At 33.6% G+C, this 19225-nt stretch overlaps 1 protein-coding gene across 1 annotated transcript in view; it reads right to left on the reverse strand.

The window, feature by feature from the left end:
• Positions 1-17948, reverse strand: part of LOC106131360 (LIM domain only protein 3) — a 51382-nt gene extending 33434 nt beyond the window's left edge. Inside the window, exon 1 of the mRNA XM_013330448.2 lies at positions 17730-17948. Within this exon, the coding sequence (XP_013185902.2) occupies positions 17730-17735 (6 nt within the window). The 5' untranslated portion in view covers positions 17736-17948. The remainder of the gene's footprint in view (positions 1-17729) is intronic.
• Positions 17949-19225: the final 1277 nt, after the last annotated feature.

Below are 19225 nucleotides of genomic sequence, written 5' to 3' on the forward strand. Positions count from 1 at the left end.
GTACGTACGTAAGTGTCTATACACTAAAATCAAGCACTGTAGCTGCAGGTCTTACCCAACTTCTTTGATATTAGTTATTTATGCATGATTTTTCAGCAAAAGCAATATCTAAACTTTATGACGAATATTCGTCGCTAATAATCCGATATCCTTAGCATTATCCAATAACGTTAAATCACAACTAACACGTTAAAATTAACGAGTCGCATCAATCGGTAATCACAGTAGGCTGAGTGCAGCCCACAGATTGAGATCAGGATAGACCCCGCAAGTATGGGTGGATATTTCGCGACTTTGCTGCGAGGAGAAATAAAAACTATTCTAAAAAATTTCATTCGATGTATGATATCATTAACTGAACTATTGAATTACGGTGATTTATGAATAAATAGTAATATCTACCTAAAACAGTAGGCATCGGCTTGAGATTTTACGGGGGCGCCGCTGGCTACTGATAATTCAACCAGACTTTTTGGGATGGGATGTCATACTCTGTTAGTAAAATTCATAATTTCCTGGTGGGCACTATGCTATCCCGTAGCTCGATCAATCCTACCCATATGATAGTCAGTCAAAATAAGGGATTTATTTCTTGTTTTACCTTTTGACTTTGTGAGTGAGCAGAGAATGGACACTTCTACTGTAATACGCTTGGATGAACTTACGATATCTAGCCAGATCTATGTCGGTGGCGCAGTCTAACTCGCGTCACTGATTAATTGAGTGCATTACATGCGTTACGGAGGCTAATCGGTAATGTGATCGTTTGTTAACTCGATGCGTATCGATTATCGGTTTCTGTGACGCACCGAAAGTGGACTGAAACTAATCCTTTTTGGATATATCATTCGTTATTTAAGATAGTTTCTACATTTATTTTTACTACTTAACAACGGTCTCTAACTGGCAGTCCAACTGATGGCGAATTAATATTTTTATCAATTTAATATATTTAAATATATTTTAATTTTAATATATTTTAAATATATTAATATTATTGCCCTATTTGAACAAAACTGATGACGACACTATGCTAATAAAATAACAATATACTTATTGAAGTTTTAGAAGAAGCTCACTTAACGGGGTAATAAAGGCCAACTCGCAACTTAACTAAGCTCCGCCGAAGCCGAGTAGAGATCCAGTTTCAAAGCCCGACCCACGCTGTAAGTGGATTAATTACATAGATGATCTTCATCTAAATTAGCCTAACAACGGTATTCTGTTACAGGGAGGTACTTGTGACGAGCTTCCAATGTGCTTAGAATTTATATTTGTTGAAATAAGAAACATATGTTAGCTTACCTAACACTTGTGTAGCTATAAGTCGTGCTGGATATTTTTTATTACCTGGAAAAAAATAACAATTGTTTTATGTGCATAGAAAAAAAATAAGAAAGTAAATAAAATAAGCTGATTTCAGTTTTCAAATTAGGAATAGACTAAGACTTCGCGCACACTTTTTTTAATTGTGAATATTTTAAAAACTACCTTAGGTAACCTGTTTTGTTGCCCTACGAACTAAAAAATTCTATTGACAGATCCTACATATACATATTTTAAATTTCATCGAAATCAGACCGGCGCGGCGGTACGAAAGGCGGTTACAAACAAACATATAAAAATTGTATTTCCGCCCCAAGTTGATTTAGTTTAGACACTTTAAATCAATTGTCAATTAACCTAGTGAATTGAATAATTTACAGTATTTTTTACCTATTAATCTCGTAGAAATAAAATGTTACCCTTTGTGATATAGTTTAAAGATGAAATAACAAGTTATTCAGGAACTAGTGCACCCCGTAGTAAGCCCCCTAAAGCCGAAACTAATTTCGAGAGGAATAAATTGAAAGCGACCAATTAAACGTAACGACATACAAACAGACAAACAGCTCGGCAGCTGGACAAACAGCGTTGTTCACCCAGCTGTATTTTTAATAGTCTAAGCAAATATTGAGGCATACAAGCACATTCGTATTCAATTGGCCGGAAAACTATGGGGCCGCCCGATGTGCCTGAATTTCGCTCCAAACCGGACGAGTATGGAAATTCTCACGAATATTTTTACGCTAATTAACCATAAGCACATAGTAAATCTGTATTTTTATTTACAAGCCTTATTGAAATACCGCCGTTTACGTTGATGGTATTATGCGTGCGTTTGCCTAAAAGCGTAAAAAATTAATCTTAGCTATTCTCATTAGTGGCGATGGCGAATGATTTAATTACTTGTCTGTGTTTTATACTTTATACGTATTTAAAATATAAATATTTTAATTATACGGCCATTTTTGCAAAAACTTTAGCAATATTAAAGTGACTGAACTTCGTACAACTAAACGGGTAGTAAATTGAAATTAATATTTGAACAACTTCACATACATCTTCCTTTAGAGAACCGAAGTACTAACACAATCTAAATTGGCTACTAAATATTCAAAATCAATAGTCCGTGCTCGCACGCAGGCTACAATGGCCGGCTAATTCAATTTGAATCACACAATATTCTATGAATAGTGACAAGCAGGTGTAATCAATCCGCGAGCGGCGGGCCGCATCGTGCCATGGAGCGGGCCTGCGTGCGGCACCCCTGACGTGGCGGTGACAAGCGGCCCACCGCATGCCGCAGCCCTAACTGCAATTATCGTAGAATTCACATTGTTAATAAAATCTTCGAAATTTGATTAAGTAAAAGAAAAGAGACCAAATACATCTATAATTCAAAGCTGAAACTTCAACTGATCACACTGAACTTCGGCATAATACAGTTATAATGAAGAAAGCAAGTAGGAAGGCTAAAGTAGGGTATTAAAATATCAATATAATTGAACAAGTATGAATTCACGATTTTATTTTGGATACATCACCAACATAAAATGTTTTGTCTATAAAAAATCAGTAGGTATTATTTTATGTTATCGAATCATAACAATCGGTATAACTAATAACCACGCCGAACGTTTGCCTCAGCAGGAGCTGTCACAAACACCACTAATGAATAAATAATCCAAACAAACAGATAACAAGAGATGCCAATTAAACAATACACTAATTAATTCCAAACATTGGTGTAGTGGACTTAATTAGAGCAGGCAACATTATCAAACGAACACAGGCACAGGTGTATAAGCGCCCATACCTATCGTATAGATAAAAATATCAATCGCTTTTAATCTACTACATAAAATTATATTAATTATCTCACAATATTACAATTTCAATAAAGTATGTCGCATCACTCGAAACCAATTTGTGAAAATCAATAAAATGACATTAGTAATAAGGTCAAATGATTACTGTAACACGAGCAATTTCTCGCGGCCGTCCATATCAACATAAACTACTTTACGGCAATCTCATAAAAGGAGCCCCACTAAGTCGACACTGGCTTTTTTAATATCACGTCCGAGAGCCACACTGTCCCAAACATTTTCCATTAATAAAACGCGAAAAAGGAATATTACATATGAAAAAGACATATATCCGTATCGCCGGACCCGCCGCTATCTCCTTGGAAGGTAATAACTTCTTTACAAGTCCAAAGTCCGAGGGATTGAAAAGCAATTTCAGCAGGACACCGCCCTGCTGCGGGGCCCGACTGGCCATATTTCTTTTTCGCCGCTACTGTAATTCGCCTTTGATTTAATCTCGAGAAACAAATCTTTGAATGTGAAAGTTTAGTGATAGGCATCAGTGAAACTAGTTCCACTGATTGGATTCCATCCCCTAGTTCAGATCCGATCGTGGCTACAATTTGAATTGGTCACTGCAGATTCGACTATTTGTTTGATTCTACTTCAGATTGCATTCTTATTTCCAGAATTGGGTTCTCGTGAAAATATAACATTTAGGTCGAGAAAGCTACTTGCTATTGCTACTATGTTTTGGGTACTCTAGCCAGATTGTTTAGCAAAATACAAAAAAAACGAATATACTTAAGTATGATTGGATTTCTTATTTTCAATTTTTATATATTTTAAATTAGATATGACATCAATAATTTTGTTATATTTTATTTTTTAAATGAACGTAAAGTTCAACAATTAAAAGACTGTCTAAAGTTTTTTTTTTTTTTTACTTTATTTTAATAACAATGGTTCCTTATAACCTGTAAAAAAATGTAACTGCTATATGTTTACGTTTAACTTACTTAAATAACCTCATATTTTAAGAAGTACATTTCATCTCAATTCGGTTCCTGGCTACACTTGTTGGAGTGCACGTCATGTATATCGGATGTCGGCGGATCAATTTGTAACGTATCAGTGATCGGATAGGCATCGCTACACCGGACTGGTTGCCGTGGGCGAGCCGTCTTACCGGATAGAGTTACCGGCTGCCGGCCTAACCGCAAAATATACATTACAATTACTGGAAATCTGGATTCTCAAGCCATATTCGATGATATCGATAGACGCTGAAAATTTCTAATTGAATGTGCGGTTGGTGTAAGGTTTCAGGCCAAATAATTGAAACACTATGCAAAAAAAATATTTATTTTCTAAATTGGATGCAAGATATCGTTCACCTATTACCACTTTCAAAGTACAAGTGTAGAAGAAGCGGCGAAATAAACCAAACCGCAGCAATTTTACCGGACGTCGATTTAAAATATATAAATCTTAAATCGAAACCGTCGACAAATGTTAATTGTTATATATCCACCCATAAAAAATCGGGAGAATGTGTGGAATATATTCGTCTCAAATTGTCATAAATATTACAGGAATTTAATTACTCGTACCATTGGTGTACTTCCATTATTCCAATGCCAACCAGTCCTTATTTTATTGAAGTATTATTGAAAATAGCATATTAATTAATTCTAGCCTTTGATTAATTTACGTGCTTTTATTATATATAGACCCGTGTTAATATTATTGATATCAAAGTTTGTATTGAATACTTTTAGAAATAGGTATGTCATTCGTCCATATTTTCAAAAATGTACTTACACAATCTAATAAACAAATTCTTTCAAAATGATTAAGTTTATGTTATGTTGTTAGCGCGATAAATAAGAAGCCTACCAAACGAATTATTACGAACTCCAAAAACGAACTCACTCACCAATTACTTGAAAAAACATACTTTTAAAGGCATACTTCTACAAGTAATTGGTGAGTTCGTTGATGGATAATGATGGTTAATAATTATTGACTACTTTATCTACTGCCAAGTTATTTAGGAAATTTTAAACAACGTTAGTTTTTGTACGATAAAATACACAGAGTTGTAAAATAAAAGCACTATCTGTGAATGTTGTACGTCCTTGCTCCTTGTAAGACTATGAATCCCTTAGACAAGTATGTGATTTTAGGAATTTACATAGTATAATAGGTTTATTTGAGGCAAAAAATCTTCCAGATCCGAGTCAATTCGGGCGAAGAGTCCGGGCAACAGATCGCTATCGGCCGAGCACCCGACCGCCTTATTTATATAATCTAACTATTTGTGAGGGACAAACACCCCTTATAATGTCGTTCCCTTTTTTCTCGAAGGGAATTTGCAATACACAAGCAGCTTTGAATCGAGACAGCGTGGAGTATGCTATTACCCCATTTATGAGTATTGTAAACTTTCAAGAAATCTCCAGACTATTATTTTTCATTAGAAATGAGCATGTTTAGATAGTCCATTGTAAATGTTGAAATGTAAATTCGCGAAATTTGAATGAAAAATGGCTCTTTTAAATTAAAGTTTCTTATTTAAAAGAGCCATTTTTATAAACTTCTCACATTGTAAACATTTAGAATAAATATTGTTGTGAAGTTGTAAGTACCTATACTTAGGTTTGCGGGAAGCGGCTTGCGCTGCCATTTTCTGCGCGAACGAAACTCTATATTGAATACGATTGTAATAGATAACAGTTGTCCACACTGTTGGCATTAAATGTAGTCAGGATTAATTTATAAGAAAATTATTACAATGGAAAAAAATGACAATTGATTTTTTATATACGTAAATTAATGTCTTGAATGTTTAGTAGCACATCTACAGAAATTATGTTACCTGGCTTTACTTATAAATTCTTAAATAAGGAGGTATGATGATCAATAACAGTATTAAAAGTTCTGAAATAAAAACAATGCACCAAGGAAGAATATTTACATATTTTTGCAAATTACAGGAAAAAGAAAAAAGCACAACCAATGTTGTATTTCGCAAATGTATGTAATGAAATACTTATAATTAAACTCAAACTTAAATCTCTAAACATGGCACAGTGTGAGTACCGCCGTATGCGGCCCGTATCGGGCCATTTACTGCTGTTTTCAATTTGTCGAGCGCGGCCATACATCAGCGCGGGGCCACGCACAGCGCAACTTTAATACACTTAGGTACGTACGCCTGACATTTTTCCGCCCATTATGCATTCTGCTAAACCAATTCTGTAAATACTAGGAAATTCAATTTGAGGAAGCAGTGGCCCGGTTCCTGGAACGCTCCGATAGAAACAAAAACGAGGGTCGCGCGGCCCTGATTGATATTGGGAAATGATTTTGTTCTTTATTAAATCTTTTCACTATTTCACATAAAATGCACAAGTGCAATTAAGTAGTTTTGTTTCAGCCAATTGTGTCGAGATTTCTACTAAATTTTGAATATATACATCACCTTTACACTTCATACGAGACAGACGTGTAATATTAATGTAGATTATTAGATAACCCTTCAGCTCAAAATACAAACGTCTCATTAAAGTGGAGTGTTCACTTCATGTTTCTAAATTAATTAGCAACAGAAGTCAATAATTACAGGTTCGCAGACAAGCAGACACGCTCAGTGTAGCGGTCTAATTGGGGCCAGTCCACCGCTCTCTGTGACGAATGGTCACAACACAATATAGTCGAATATCCCGCGCCGGCGTTTCGACAAAACCGAACGTCTCCTTTGCGTCGAGCTAATGATACGATTTTGTAAGCGATCCAGACTCTGTTTGAAGCTGTTCATTAAAATATAGAATATGAAGCTGTAGTGAGCTCTTATGTGATCGCCGCTTTAGTTAGAAAACAGAATATTACGATGGTTTCTCAGAATATGACTAAATTTCAATAATTTCAACTGATTCATGTTACATGAGTTACTAAATAATGAAATAGATACTTATATTCCAAATCCTTTATTAAAAATAGCAAAGAAAATTTTAAAGTGTCAAAAGGAGGATTTATATTTCAGAGGCCTAGCTCTAGGCTATTTAGGAAAACTTCAGCATTTTCCTGATATCCGTCCACATTCATGGCAGCAATCAGGAATGAGGTAGCAATGTCACGGCTATTTGACTGAGCAATAAGCTCAGTAACACTCTACAGGAATAACGACCACTATACTACACTGTAACGATAGCTGTAAGTACAGTGAGCCACGTAGAAAAATACCTATCATATTTCTGTTTGTACCGAGGTAAAGGTACGTTTATGAAAGTACGGTCGGGAACAGATAAAACTATCTACCTTTCAATATAAAACAACACCGTATGTGGTCATATTTCTCTGCTCCAACAGTACATACATACGTTTCTTTGGAACGAGTGTTACACATTCAAGTTTTATGTTTGTGCTAAATATTTGCTTTATTGGGAATTTCCTATAATATAAATGCCAATGTTTTTTATCATTCGTCAATTTGTATGGCAAATTTCTGAGAAATTAGTTCCGATTTCAGTTCAGTTGTGCACCTATGTATATGATAGCGTGATAGTCAGCTCTTCCCTGAGACTTTTCCTTTTTTGTAGAAGCAAATTTTTATTCTTATATATAATTTAAAACTATATTATGTCATTGCTTATAATAAAAAAGATAGAAAGAGGTATCTGTAACATTAATTTTGATTGTTTAGTAATAGTTTCTAACTTAAAAATCTTGAAAATATAAATTGATTTTGGTAATGTTTTCTCTTGACAGCCTAATTAATATTCCTTGCCTCTATGTATTCAAAGAGATAAAAGCCGTATATATCTCCGTATAAATGTAATAAAATGTCTTGGTTATTAGCCGTAGCAGGAGCAAAGTTAACGTTCGGTCGCATTGGTTTCCAATTCATTGGAATTAATAACGCACAAATCCGATCCCGACCGCTCAAACAGAGGCTAATAAACACTCACACAGCGGAAATAGGTTCCGTACCAATATACGAGAATATTCCTTTTCGCAGCGTGTAACGTTCTCGTGATAAATTTCTATTTCTTTTTTTTTTTAAGAATTGGTGTGATGAGTTGCTTGTTGCGGTTATAGCCGTGTATAACAAATGTTTCAAAAGATCTGAATTAAATCCAATATTTTTTTAAACAATAAATGTACAAGTAATTGATTACGTTATTATATTTTTCGCTTTAATAGTTTGTGATTAAATCGTTTAGAGATTTAGAGCAGAAAATAAAATTATGGAATTTTCTCGTTTTTTTTCAACTAGATTCTTTTTTATTTCTGCCCTTGTTAGATTGGTTGTTAGGTCTACTTTCATGTCTTTCATCCAAAATCAAGTCAATAATCCATCCATCCAACTTATTTAACACTGTCACACCTGAAACTGTACTATAATCGACTGCAATCCAGAATCAGAAAGCAGAGTAGATTGAACAGCCGTAATTTATTTGTAAAAGCTAAACTGTCCTATGCTTTAGTCGAGCAAACAAAACGGCCTAATTGGGCACTTATGTCTTCACTACAACTGAGGCAGTCCATTTTACGGTGACCCCTGCCCGTCCTGGCAAATACTCCATTTATGAGTAGCTCTCGCTACATCAGGGCTCTCGGTTACTGGAAGCCCGTAATACCTTTGAGACCGCTCGTGTTGATATATCCAGCCAGATGACTCGTGAAAGGGTCATAATGGAACCTACTAGCTTGATGAAGCCAGACGTTGTTAACATAATTGTCAATTGAACGTTTGTTCCTTTCAATATCTCCTGGAAAAGACCAACTTTCGTTGTGCCAGTTTGTGTCAATAAACTACAATTTAAGAGGACTTACAAAGGCCTTCCCAAAGTAGTAAAACACGGACACAGTTTGCTCCCCTACTTAACACAAGATGACATAATTTGCATAAAGTCTACCGCGGCAGAACAAACTTTTGAATGTACTTAATAAGTACTAAAAATCGAAATGGGCTATAAATAAGCGACCCTTCTTTAGGTTAGTACTCGAATTCTTGATCACTTACTTAAACCCCCATGCGGTCAAATATTAAATGAAACATTTTATTAACTTTTTATAAGTTATAAACGTTTGTCATTTTGTCTTCGATATCGACAGCGAAGATGTGCGACTCTTTTTAGGTGACCCAAAAACTTTTTTCATATCTCATGTTTATAAAAAAATCTCCAATGTATAGCAGACATTGGGCTCTTGAAAGTTTTAATTAGAATCATTTTATTATTTACATTTTTATTACATTTGTGGGGTTTAATAATTATTTCGTGATACTATATTGTAACTAAGCAGTAATAACTTGGTTACTTATCAAGAGGGAGGTATCTTTTAAATTTAGGTAAATATTCACATTTCTCATTGGTTGTACCAAACTTAGTGCTATAATGACTTGTGTGGCCACGCCTTGCCATATTGGTCTTATCTTGAAAGTTATCAGTTTATTCAAAATATTTAAGTTATCTTAGCGCGGCCTTCATTAAATCTGAACAAGCCAGAAATCGTATCACAAGGAAGCTAATTAATTAAGACATTTGTTGAGGGTTAAAGCTGAACAATAATAATAAGCGGTACGTCAGAATCAAACTGTATAAATCAATGCGATAGATAACAAATTCAAAACAAATAAGTAATTAACTACATAATAGAACGGTCATATCAAAAACATAATGATGAAGTCGGAACTTTATCAATTTTATTCTTGTTGACAAACAAACATGTAATCAGAAGCAATTTTCTATAATTAAGTGTACAAATACTTGTGTTTCTAAAGCTTGAAAAACTGAACTAAGTATTACCTGCACAAAAGGTTTTCTGCTTATCCAATGGTAGACTATTAGATAATGATATCAGCAATAAGTGCGCCTATTGCACCATACACTTTGTATATTGTGCAACAAAGTATATGTCAATAAAGTATAATACTCTCTTTCCACTAACAACCATCCCTGCATAAAGTTTATGCTTCATTCACATTCATCACTCTTTTCATGCAAACTCCTCAGTTAACTTGACCTAATTTTTTTACAGAACGTCCAGGTAAAACTAACTTAACTATTAATTCTTATTTATTAAGAGCTTACTTTAAAATATTATTGAACTCATTTATGAAAATTCCATTTAGTAATCATGTTGTTTTACTCTTTTTGTTACATTATTTTATAGATAGTTCTAACGTTATGTTGGTAGAGCATTGTATTGATATAATTGCAGGTATACGAGTAGGTACCTACTTCTCGAAAATAAGTTTTGTTGCTATGTAACTTATCAAGTCGAACCTATATGAATACGACCATTAGTCTTAAAGGATTTAAACGAAGGATAAGAGAAGTGTTAAATAAATATATCTGTCACCGATATATCTCCACTCACGTCAGATAGCAACTCACACTTGACGTCAATTGGTTGGTTCTTAATTATCGATAACCTTGCGCGGGCGCAGGTCGCGACTTCCTTCGGGACCAACTGCGTTTGTTGACATTTTGCTTTATTGACTACATCACTAGTTCGCTGAATGCATGAAACCTGAATCAGCAGTTTTAAATTAATATATAGATTTTGAATTAAATTGAGTTGAAACAATAATTTTTTGTCTAAACTAAAAAAGAAGAAAATGATAGTTAGAATATAGCACTCACAGGGAAAGCAATTGCGTATTGAATGAAACCTTAAAAACTAATACTATCATTTAACCATCCATCTACCTAGGCCCTAGGTCCTATGGTTTTTTAACGATAACCCAACCAATAAACTAAATAAAATTAACTATCATTAGAGTATTATATTTATCTTTGACGTGTATAAATCTAATTGAACTAATGAAGGAGAAATTTCTTAATTAGTGGTGTTTCAAACAAGCTATAGGCACATGTACTGTACCGAAACGGGTTAATTACGAGCGATAACTCTTTAATTAACCTGCCTAATAACAGAGTGTTTGCATTCAAGCCGCGCCCGCGCACCGCGTTCGGCCAATTATAAGATTGACGATCTATACGTGATACAAAGAGCAATATAGATAATAAATAATAATTATAATAAGTCATCTTTCAAAAACAAGTAAGTCTTTGTATAATTATAAATGTAAGCAATAACCGAACTGCGGTGTACATTTAAATAAAAGTTTTTATTATTCCAAATATCATTCTGACAGCACTATAAGTTTTTGATATTTTTCTACTAATTTATTATGGGATATGATTTTTTTTCTATTGTGGAATGACTGCTATACACAGTAACTGCTGTAAACAGTATATCAAATATGGCTTATTAAATATTAAAAAGATACCTACTATCTCTAAAACTTCTAATTTTCAAAACGGTCAAGAGAGTTATATTGATGAATTGTGTATTTTTGTCGTCTGTCTATTTATAAAGATAATGACAATGCGTTAATTGCATCATTATGCTCCTTAAAATCGGGTGGTCTTGCGTACGCGCAATTAGTGGGATAAACATGCGTCAGCGCACGTCACCGCAGCATCACGCCACCCGGGGTTATCTGGAGGAGCCCTAGCGAGGGGAAACAAGGTCATCTTTACTTTCTAATTAATAATATATCATTGGGACATTATCTGTAAACCGCTTCTAGTAATTGGTAACTGTATGAATAAAGCTTGGACTACATTATACATAATGTCTGAATATTCATTTAAACCACACAATTTTCAAAGAAGTTAAAAAAGTGTGGCCTCTGATGGTTTGTCCTGTTTAAAGACTAAACTTAACTAAAAAAAATTATGAAGTGTAAGTACTACGATATATTAATTTATGATTTGGTTTGAAAGGAAAATTTCTAGCTTACTTCTGCTTTTTTTAGTATTTTATTCATTTTTATTTCATCAAAAGATTATCATAGCAACTAGACTTTACGTAAGATATTCACTAGACACATAAGCGACATGTTGTTAAAATGTATGACTTCTTTTATTTATTTGAGAGGAATACCTGAAAACAATATAAGTATTTCTATAAGCTAAGTATTTTTATAAGCAGCTTATCCCATATATATTTTTAATTGTTTATATATTTTTTAATAGTTCTTGCTTCACTTCAGATCGATAACATTGTTTAAAAAATAGTATCAAAATATATACTTTGGACTATGAAATATGAACTTGGGCTATTTTGTTTTTATTGTCTTAATAAGATAAGCAAAACAATAAAATGAATTGTGTCATATGCCAAATAAAAATCCATATCTACTGTTTAAACTCTTGGCATGAATGACGAGTGCTATATAGGTATTTTCGCGGCCTACCGTACTATAGTTTTTGTAACATGTATTCATATACTGAAGTACTTAGTTTGGCAAAACCCTACGGAGCTATTCCTCCGACTTGTAGTTTTTAATATTAAGTAAGCAAAAAGGTGTCATTTAACAATTTATCTTTTGAGCTTTAATGAAATCAGGATTTCCTTAAATTTTCTTTATCTACCTTCAAATTACAAGAGGTGAAGTATAAGAAAACAAGCTTGTCGGCTAACTCATTCTTAAGTAGGTGCTAGATATGAAAAAATAGTCAAACATTATGAGTAATTATCTTTTTTAGTAATTTAATTAACTGATTTTCCATTATAAGTGTAACCATCAACAAATAAATAGATTACTTCATTGACAGAGAAGAAGTGTTTTACAACTTATAGTCTTATTCTTATGTACTTCTCCAGACTCATTAATTATTTTATGCAAAATTTTAAGATGATTTGTTTTCTGGATATTGCGTAAAGAGACAACAAACACAAACAAACAAATTATCTTACTTTTGCATTTATAATATTTGTTGACCACCTAGTAGTAGGCCGGCGACTTCTACCTCTCTTGTTGTCCAAAAAGGCTTACTCTTTTTGACATGGTCCTCTTTGCATAATTTAAGAAGTATAAAAAAATTCACTTATTTCATTATGTTTAATTTCGTAAAGCGTACGCCTCGCTCCATAGAATATTGGCGAAGGGTGCAACTGACAACAAATAATGATTTTATTTTGTAAATTATGAATGAGTCTATATTACCTGGCAGAAGAAAACAAAAAAATCACCAAATATCCCGTATTAACGACATATACCGCTCCTGCTAGTCATCATTAGTCGTCAGGTCGTCAGTAGTCAGGCGGCCGGTCGTCAGGCCAACTAATTGGCCCGCACTCCGCGCCGCCGGCTCCAGGCGCACTTCGCCACACTAACAAACAAATTAGTCCCAGAAACTGATGTCGATGCCGATTTAGGGTTACCGCTCAATACCTTGACCATATTAGGGTTACGGTTGACCTTCTAATATTCCAATAAAATTGCCCGAAATCTTATTTCTTTGTTTGTAATTTCATTGTACATCATGTAAACCTTCTTCTTGTGTAAGTAACTCTTCTCAGTGAAGTGCAGTAACCTCCATTCATTCAGTCAGTCAATTAAATCAGCTTTACAAATTGTACGGAAATTAATTTATTTAAAGCTATGAGCATAATAGAGCAGATTGAATGAGGCCTATACCAAATTAATTGAACAGAAATATAGTTTCTACCGACTAGGTACTTTTTTTCATTGAATAAAAACTATCAAGTGATGCCCTTATGGTGAAACTAACTGCAGTAGCTCTGTTTACGTAAAAAGTATCCTATGTCCATCCTATATGTATGCAAAATTTCATGGAGAAGGGTTTAACCTAACATACTTCTAACTAAGGATAATTTATTTATCAATTGTCTCGTTAACAATTATTTTCCTAATGCTAATTAATCGATAGAATGACGTAAGTATAAAATAAATATTTAAACGAATATGTATTATAATCTGTTACATTCTGCCTAAGTATATGAAAAATATCAATTTAATATAAAAAAGGTAAATTATCAGCCATCTACTTTGGTACAACTCACTGCAAAAAAAAAACATGTAGGCTTAGAGTTTATGCGTTTTTTGCCCAAGGGAGTTCAAATCTACAAAAAGACTCCTAAAAATATTTGTTATCAAAATCTTTAGAAATTTTCCATATAGGATTCAAATATAAATTGCAAGTCTAGTACAAGTTTATAATTGTTAAAGTCCTTTTGCAACGGTTTTTATTAGAAATAAAGTAACCTATATTCCAACTCTTTTTTATTTTTTACCAACTGCAAACCCTGTGTAGGCTGAGGTCGAAAGTAATTAGGTTGTTAGTGAGGTTATGTTTTTCAGTAGAACCTCGCTGCTCCTCTCGTTTCTAATTTTATTACTTCACCCAGTGTCGCCCTTCGCTTCTTACACTATCTATTGAAAGTTAGAATACTAAGCGAAAATTTATTAAATTGACGTGACGTACTTACGTTGCAGGCAATTTGTTGCTTATTTTGATGCTTGCAATTTCAATCTAATATTACAATATTTATAAGCCCATTTGCGGCCGCAGTGCGAACCAATCAGGCTTGATTAATTTGTCATAACACCCTCATTATTATAGCCTGTTTATTAATTTACCAAAGTTAATTACCTAATGGAAATGCACCAGCTTATATTATGGGCATTGCTTATATATTATGAACGAGCAAGTCATTATTGTATGCATGCGCGTCTATTGGAGCAATAATTTGGGCGCAAGAAAATTAATTTGTAAAATTTCTTCATCAGGTCATTATTTTAAATGTTTGCACTTATTTTAGAAAACGTATTACTTTTAACTCAACCGACAAGAACTAGTTCTCTTAATCCATAACTTTATATTATTATGAATATTTAAATGATGATTAGTTAACAAAATATTGTTGGTTTTGTAAATGCTAATTGTGGCAAGTTTCTTATTAACCTTAATTATACTAAGTTATAATGGCTTCCTGGAAAGTATCATTATAATTTAAATAAATATTAACTACATTTTTACTCAACAGTTAATTAGAAGCATTTTAGTGTATATCATACGATTTTTGCCATTGGAATGTCATTACGGTTAATTGAGATATTTTATATGAAGTCTTAATTTGGGCAAAGAATTATAATTGTGACTAATTGGTGGGGCCTTACCCCGCCGCCTTAAATTCCGACATGCATGCATTTTGTTTAGTTTATGGAACTGCTTATTAAAACTGAGCTTATTTTTAAGGAATGTTACGATAACATTATTAAATAACGTAAAAGTAAATACTGCACTTAACCAAATTATTTGAAAAAATACATTATGTTTATGATTAGGTTTATATTAATTAAGCTCAATCATCTCAAAATTCGAACAGTGGTCCCACCTAATGAGGCTAAGATATTAACTACTAGAGGCCGCCCGCGACTTCGTCCGCATGGAAACCCTATCAATCCCGCGGGAACTCTGGGATAAAAAGTAGCCTATGTGTTATTCTGGGTCTTCAGCTACCTACATACCAAATTTCATGGTAATCGGTTCAGTAGTTTTTGCGTGAAAGAGTAATAAACATCCATACAAACTTTCGCCTTTATAATAGTAGTAGGATTTGTAAAAAATAATGACTTAGTGTCAAATTATTCAAATTAAAAAGATAAAAAATCTTTACTGATATATTTTCTATTTTTGATTAACTTTTATAGGTATTGGGCTAATGTTTGTTTCCCAAATAAATAAAATTAAAATAAATCATAAAATAACTTAAATGACTCCTTTTATAACTTTCATTGTATAAAAGCAGAATACGAAAGAGATTCGTTTATCGTCATTGGGCTGAATTTGCAGTACCCATGCGGTGTTTCCTTTTGTTCTTACGCATTTGTCCCTGAGGATTTGCATTTGAGATTTAATTTTTAAAATTATGGGAATTAAGTGCATTTAAGTACATCATAAGTTTTTATGATGAAAATATATTGACACCTCAAAGTTTAGCTGGATTGCTTTTGATACAGACAAAAATTTAATTCAGAGATAGTATCAGGTTGTTTGTCTGAAAGAAAAATTCCAGGTTTAAAAGCCTTCCCTGTGATAAGTTTCTCACAACAAATTTCTCGAAATCTACCTACCTTCATCATCGTTGGAAATCACTTATGAGTTTCTTATTAAAAAAAACTGGCAAGTTAAGAGTCAATAAGTATTTTACATTGATATATTTTAAGTTCATCTATCCGTTACGCTAGTGACTTATCATTAAAAAAAAACACAATCGATTAAGAATTGAGTGATCGTAAAATCTCAAGTGGGGTCAAATTAACGGGAACATAGTGGAATAAAACGTATTTATAATTAAGGAATGAGGCATCGCTCCTCCCTCGTATAGTGATGTAGCTCTAATGAGCCGGTTGCTAATTAGCGAGTAAACAAGCTGGTACCGGATTCTAATTGGCTTTTGGGACGACCATGTCGCGTTTGGTTTCCTTTACATGCACCTACGCTTATAATTTCATTCCAAAAACAGGAAATATCTGTTATCGACAGCGACATAAATTGTGGTTCTGTGTTGCTGCACAAATTGTTTGCTACGCCCATTTTCGGTACACTTAGTTAGAGTCTAGGAACTTGCATAGTTGCACATTCTTGGCATGATGTTTTATACAATTATAAAAAATAAGCACTTCCTTTTAGTTTATGCAAGGTAAAAAACATAATCATATAAAAATTGGAACGAAACTAACCAAAAATTACTTTAGCTTTTACAAATTTGGGTTGGCTTTAAAAACAGTATTGATTTTAAATGGAGTCAGTAGGCCAATCAAATCAACAGTCTATATAACTAACAAACTATATCTTAACAGCATTAAGAAACATATTTGTACAAAAAATCACTGAAAGAAAATTTCATCGCGCAAAGTTATCAAAAGCATCATTATATCAATGATAAGTACCCAATCTACACTTCTCAAGTTCACAAGAACAACAACAAACATCATGATTCAAAAATCACACATCATTTTAAAGATTAAATTAATTATAACACCATAATGATGCACAAATATTTCATTGTCTAATTATTTTTGTATTACTAAACTTCGGCCAACTTTTGAACACGATATTTTCAAAGCCCAAAAAAGGGTAGATAAAGCATAGCTTTTTTGTTTCAGAGTTCTTATCTGTTTCTACGTCTTAAATAATGAGTGGGCATATCTGAACCAGTTATTTGAAGCTTGGTTTCAATGACAGTAAATTAGTTGCATCTGCGATAACCTAACGAGTACACTACTTTGAGATATGTTTTGAGAGATAAGATTTTTTCTTTTAAACGTTTTGTTAATTAACAAAATATATGATTAGTTTTAATTTTGACATGACACATGTTTTAATTTTAATTGGTATTTTGTATATGGGATTTTCAAAAAATATATAAAGAGCAATATCTAAAGTTCGCTCATCCAGATTGTTTTTGGAGGCGTGTCAATGTTATTTTAACAACAATTAGAAAAGTTTTTGTATCAAGTACTTCTTAATAATTGTTTATATTTAAAATTCGTAATATATTCTTATAAGAAATAATAAATAAACCTTATAAGAAAAAATACCTACCTATTTACCTCCAGTTATTTTAACCTAAGGAGTTTTTAAATTGTACAGTGGTGGTACTAGTGGAGTAGAGATCATTAAGCGGACTCTTCAAAGCTGTCGCCGCATTACACTAATTGACGCAATTAGAGGGATTGCCGAACGGAAATAAAAGTCGGCTCACCTTCATGAACCGCCGGCCCCGCCAATTAGCTTAGCAACTCGTAATTAGCCTCTTCAGAACACTCTTACGCAGATTAGTCTTTTACACAAAAAGGGGATCACAGCACGGAAAAATCGTGTTCATTTTTCGTGCACGCGGCGAATTATTTTCACGACACAGAAAAGTTTTTCGCGATCGCGCGTACGGTAGTCGTGCGTCGTGTACCAACGTAAGCTCGTTACGGCCGCTACGAAGCGAATGAGCCCACTTTGGCGGGAGGAGGCCGCCACTCACACCGTCTAGGCGGGGTGCAGCCCTTCCTTTTCTCGTGCGAAAGCTCTGCCATTGCGGAGCTTTTCGCACTGAGTCAGTAGAGCACATGTGACCTTTCGTTTCTGCAGTGACGCTTTAGCGCTGTAAGTGGGCAGATTTTGTACGGTGTTGTATTTAGGCCTAAATAAAATTATTCGGAACAAAATATGCATGGATGGATAGACCACAGATTATATAAAAATACAATTTCTATGTTTATGTCCATGGGATAAGAGCACTGTAAATTTTGAAATTATTCTCGTTTATATTTCACAATAAAAGACAGGTTAAATTAACTTAAACACTTCATCATAAGTCCTAATGAATTAAACTTAAGAACATAGAAAGATTTTCGCAAACAAGACAAACATCTACTGCACAACAACATTAAAACCTGCTCTTGTGCTCTTGGTAAAGGGTCAATTTCAAACACCATTGAATGTTGCATTATAGAATCTGTACCCAGGCCTGGCTCGCCATTCATCATTGATAAAACTAGTCGGCGACACCTCATTCATTGCGTTATATCGGAACCGAGCCAAGGGATCTGAGGAACTATGGTCGGCAAAAAAACTACCTATTATATAGGACAGTGACAGACAGAACTACTATTCATAGTATTCAAATTAGACCCTTTTGTTCAGCGACGGGATATAGGAGAATTCTCAAATCTTTCGTCTTTGTAAATATAATTAATTTATGAAGTAATGACTATAATGCTTGCATATACACAATGAGAACATCGCGGATTAAAGGTTCGTACTCGTAGTTGTTGTTATATCAATGTTTATGTAGGTATAATTAAAGTCTATAAATGACCATTTATAAAGAATGTTAGAAGTAAGTATATTTTATGGAAGCATATTTTGAAAATCAGTTAAAACTTTATTATGTTCATTTTAAATTTTATGCCAATATTCACTGCATATATTTTTACAATACACTTACATTATTTATTAATGACCTTCCAGACTTTAAAGCTGAAAATACAAATTTTTGAGAAAAAAAAATATCATTATTTTGTATAAGTAGGTTTAACACGTCTGGCCCATATCTCCCATGATCTAATTTTAGTTGCACAATATAACGAAACTTTACATAAAACGTCTACACAATCACAGTCGCACTAAGCCTTGTTATCCGTCTTTTCTTATGCATGCACCTCTATGGAATCAATTAAAGTGAGTTAAAAGGGGTGCCATAAA

Source organism: Amyelois transitella, chromosome 6, assembly GCF_032362555.1.
Source record: "Amyelois transitella isolate CPQ chromosome 6, ilAmyTran1.1, whole genome shotgun sequence".
Classification (NCBI taxonomy): Eukaryota; Metazoa; Arthropoda; class Insecta; order Lepidoptera; family Pyralidae; genus Amyelois; species Amyelois transitella.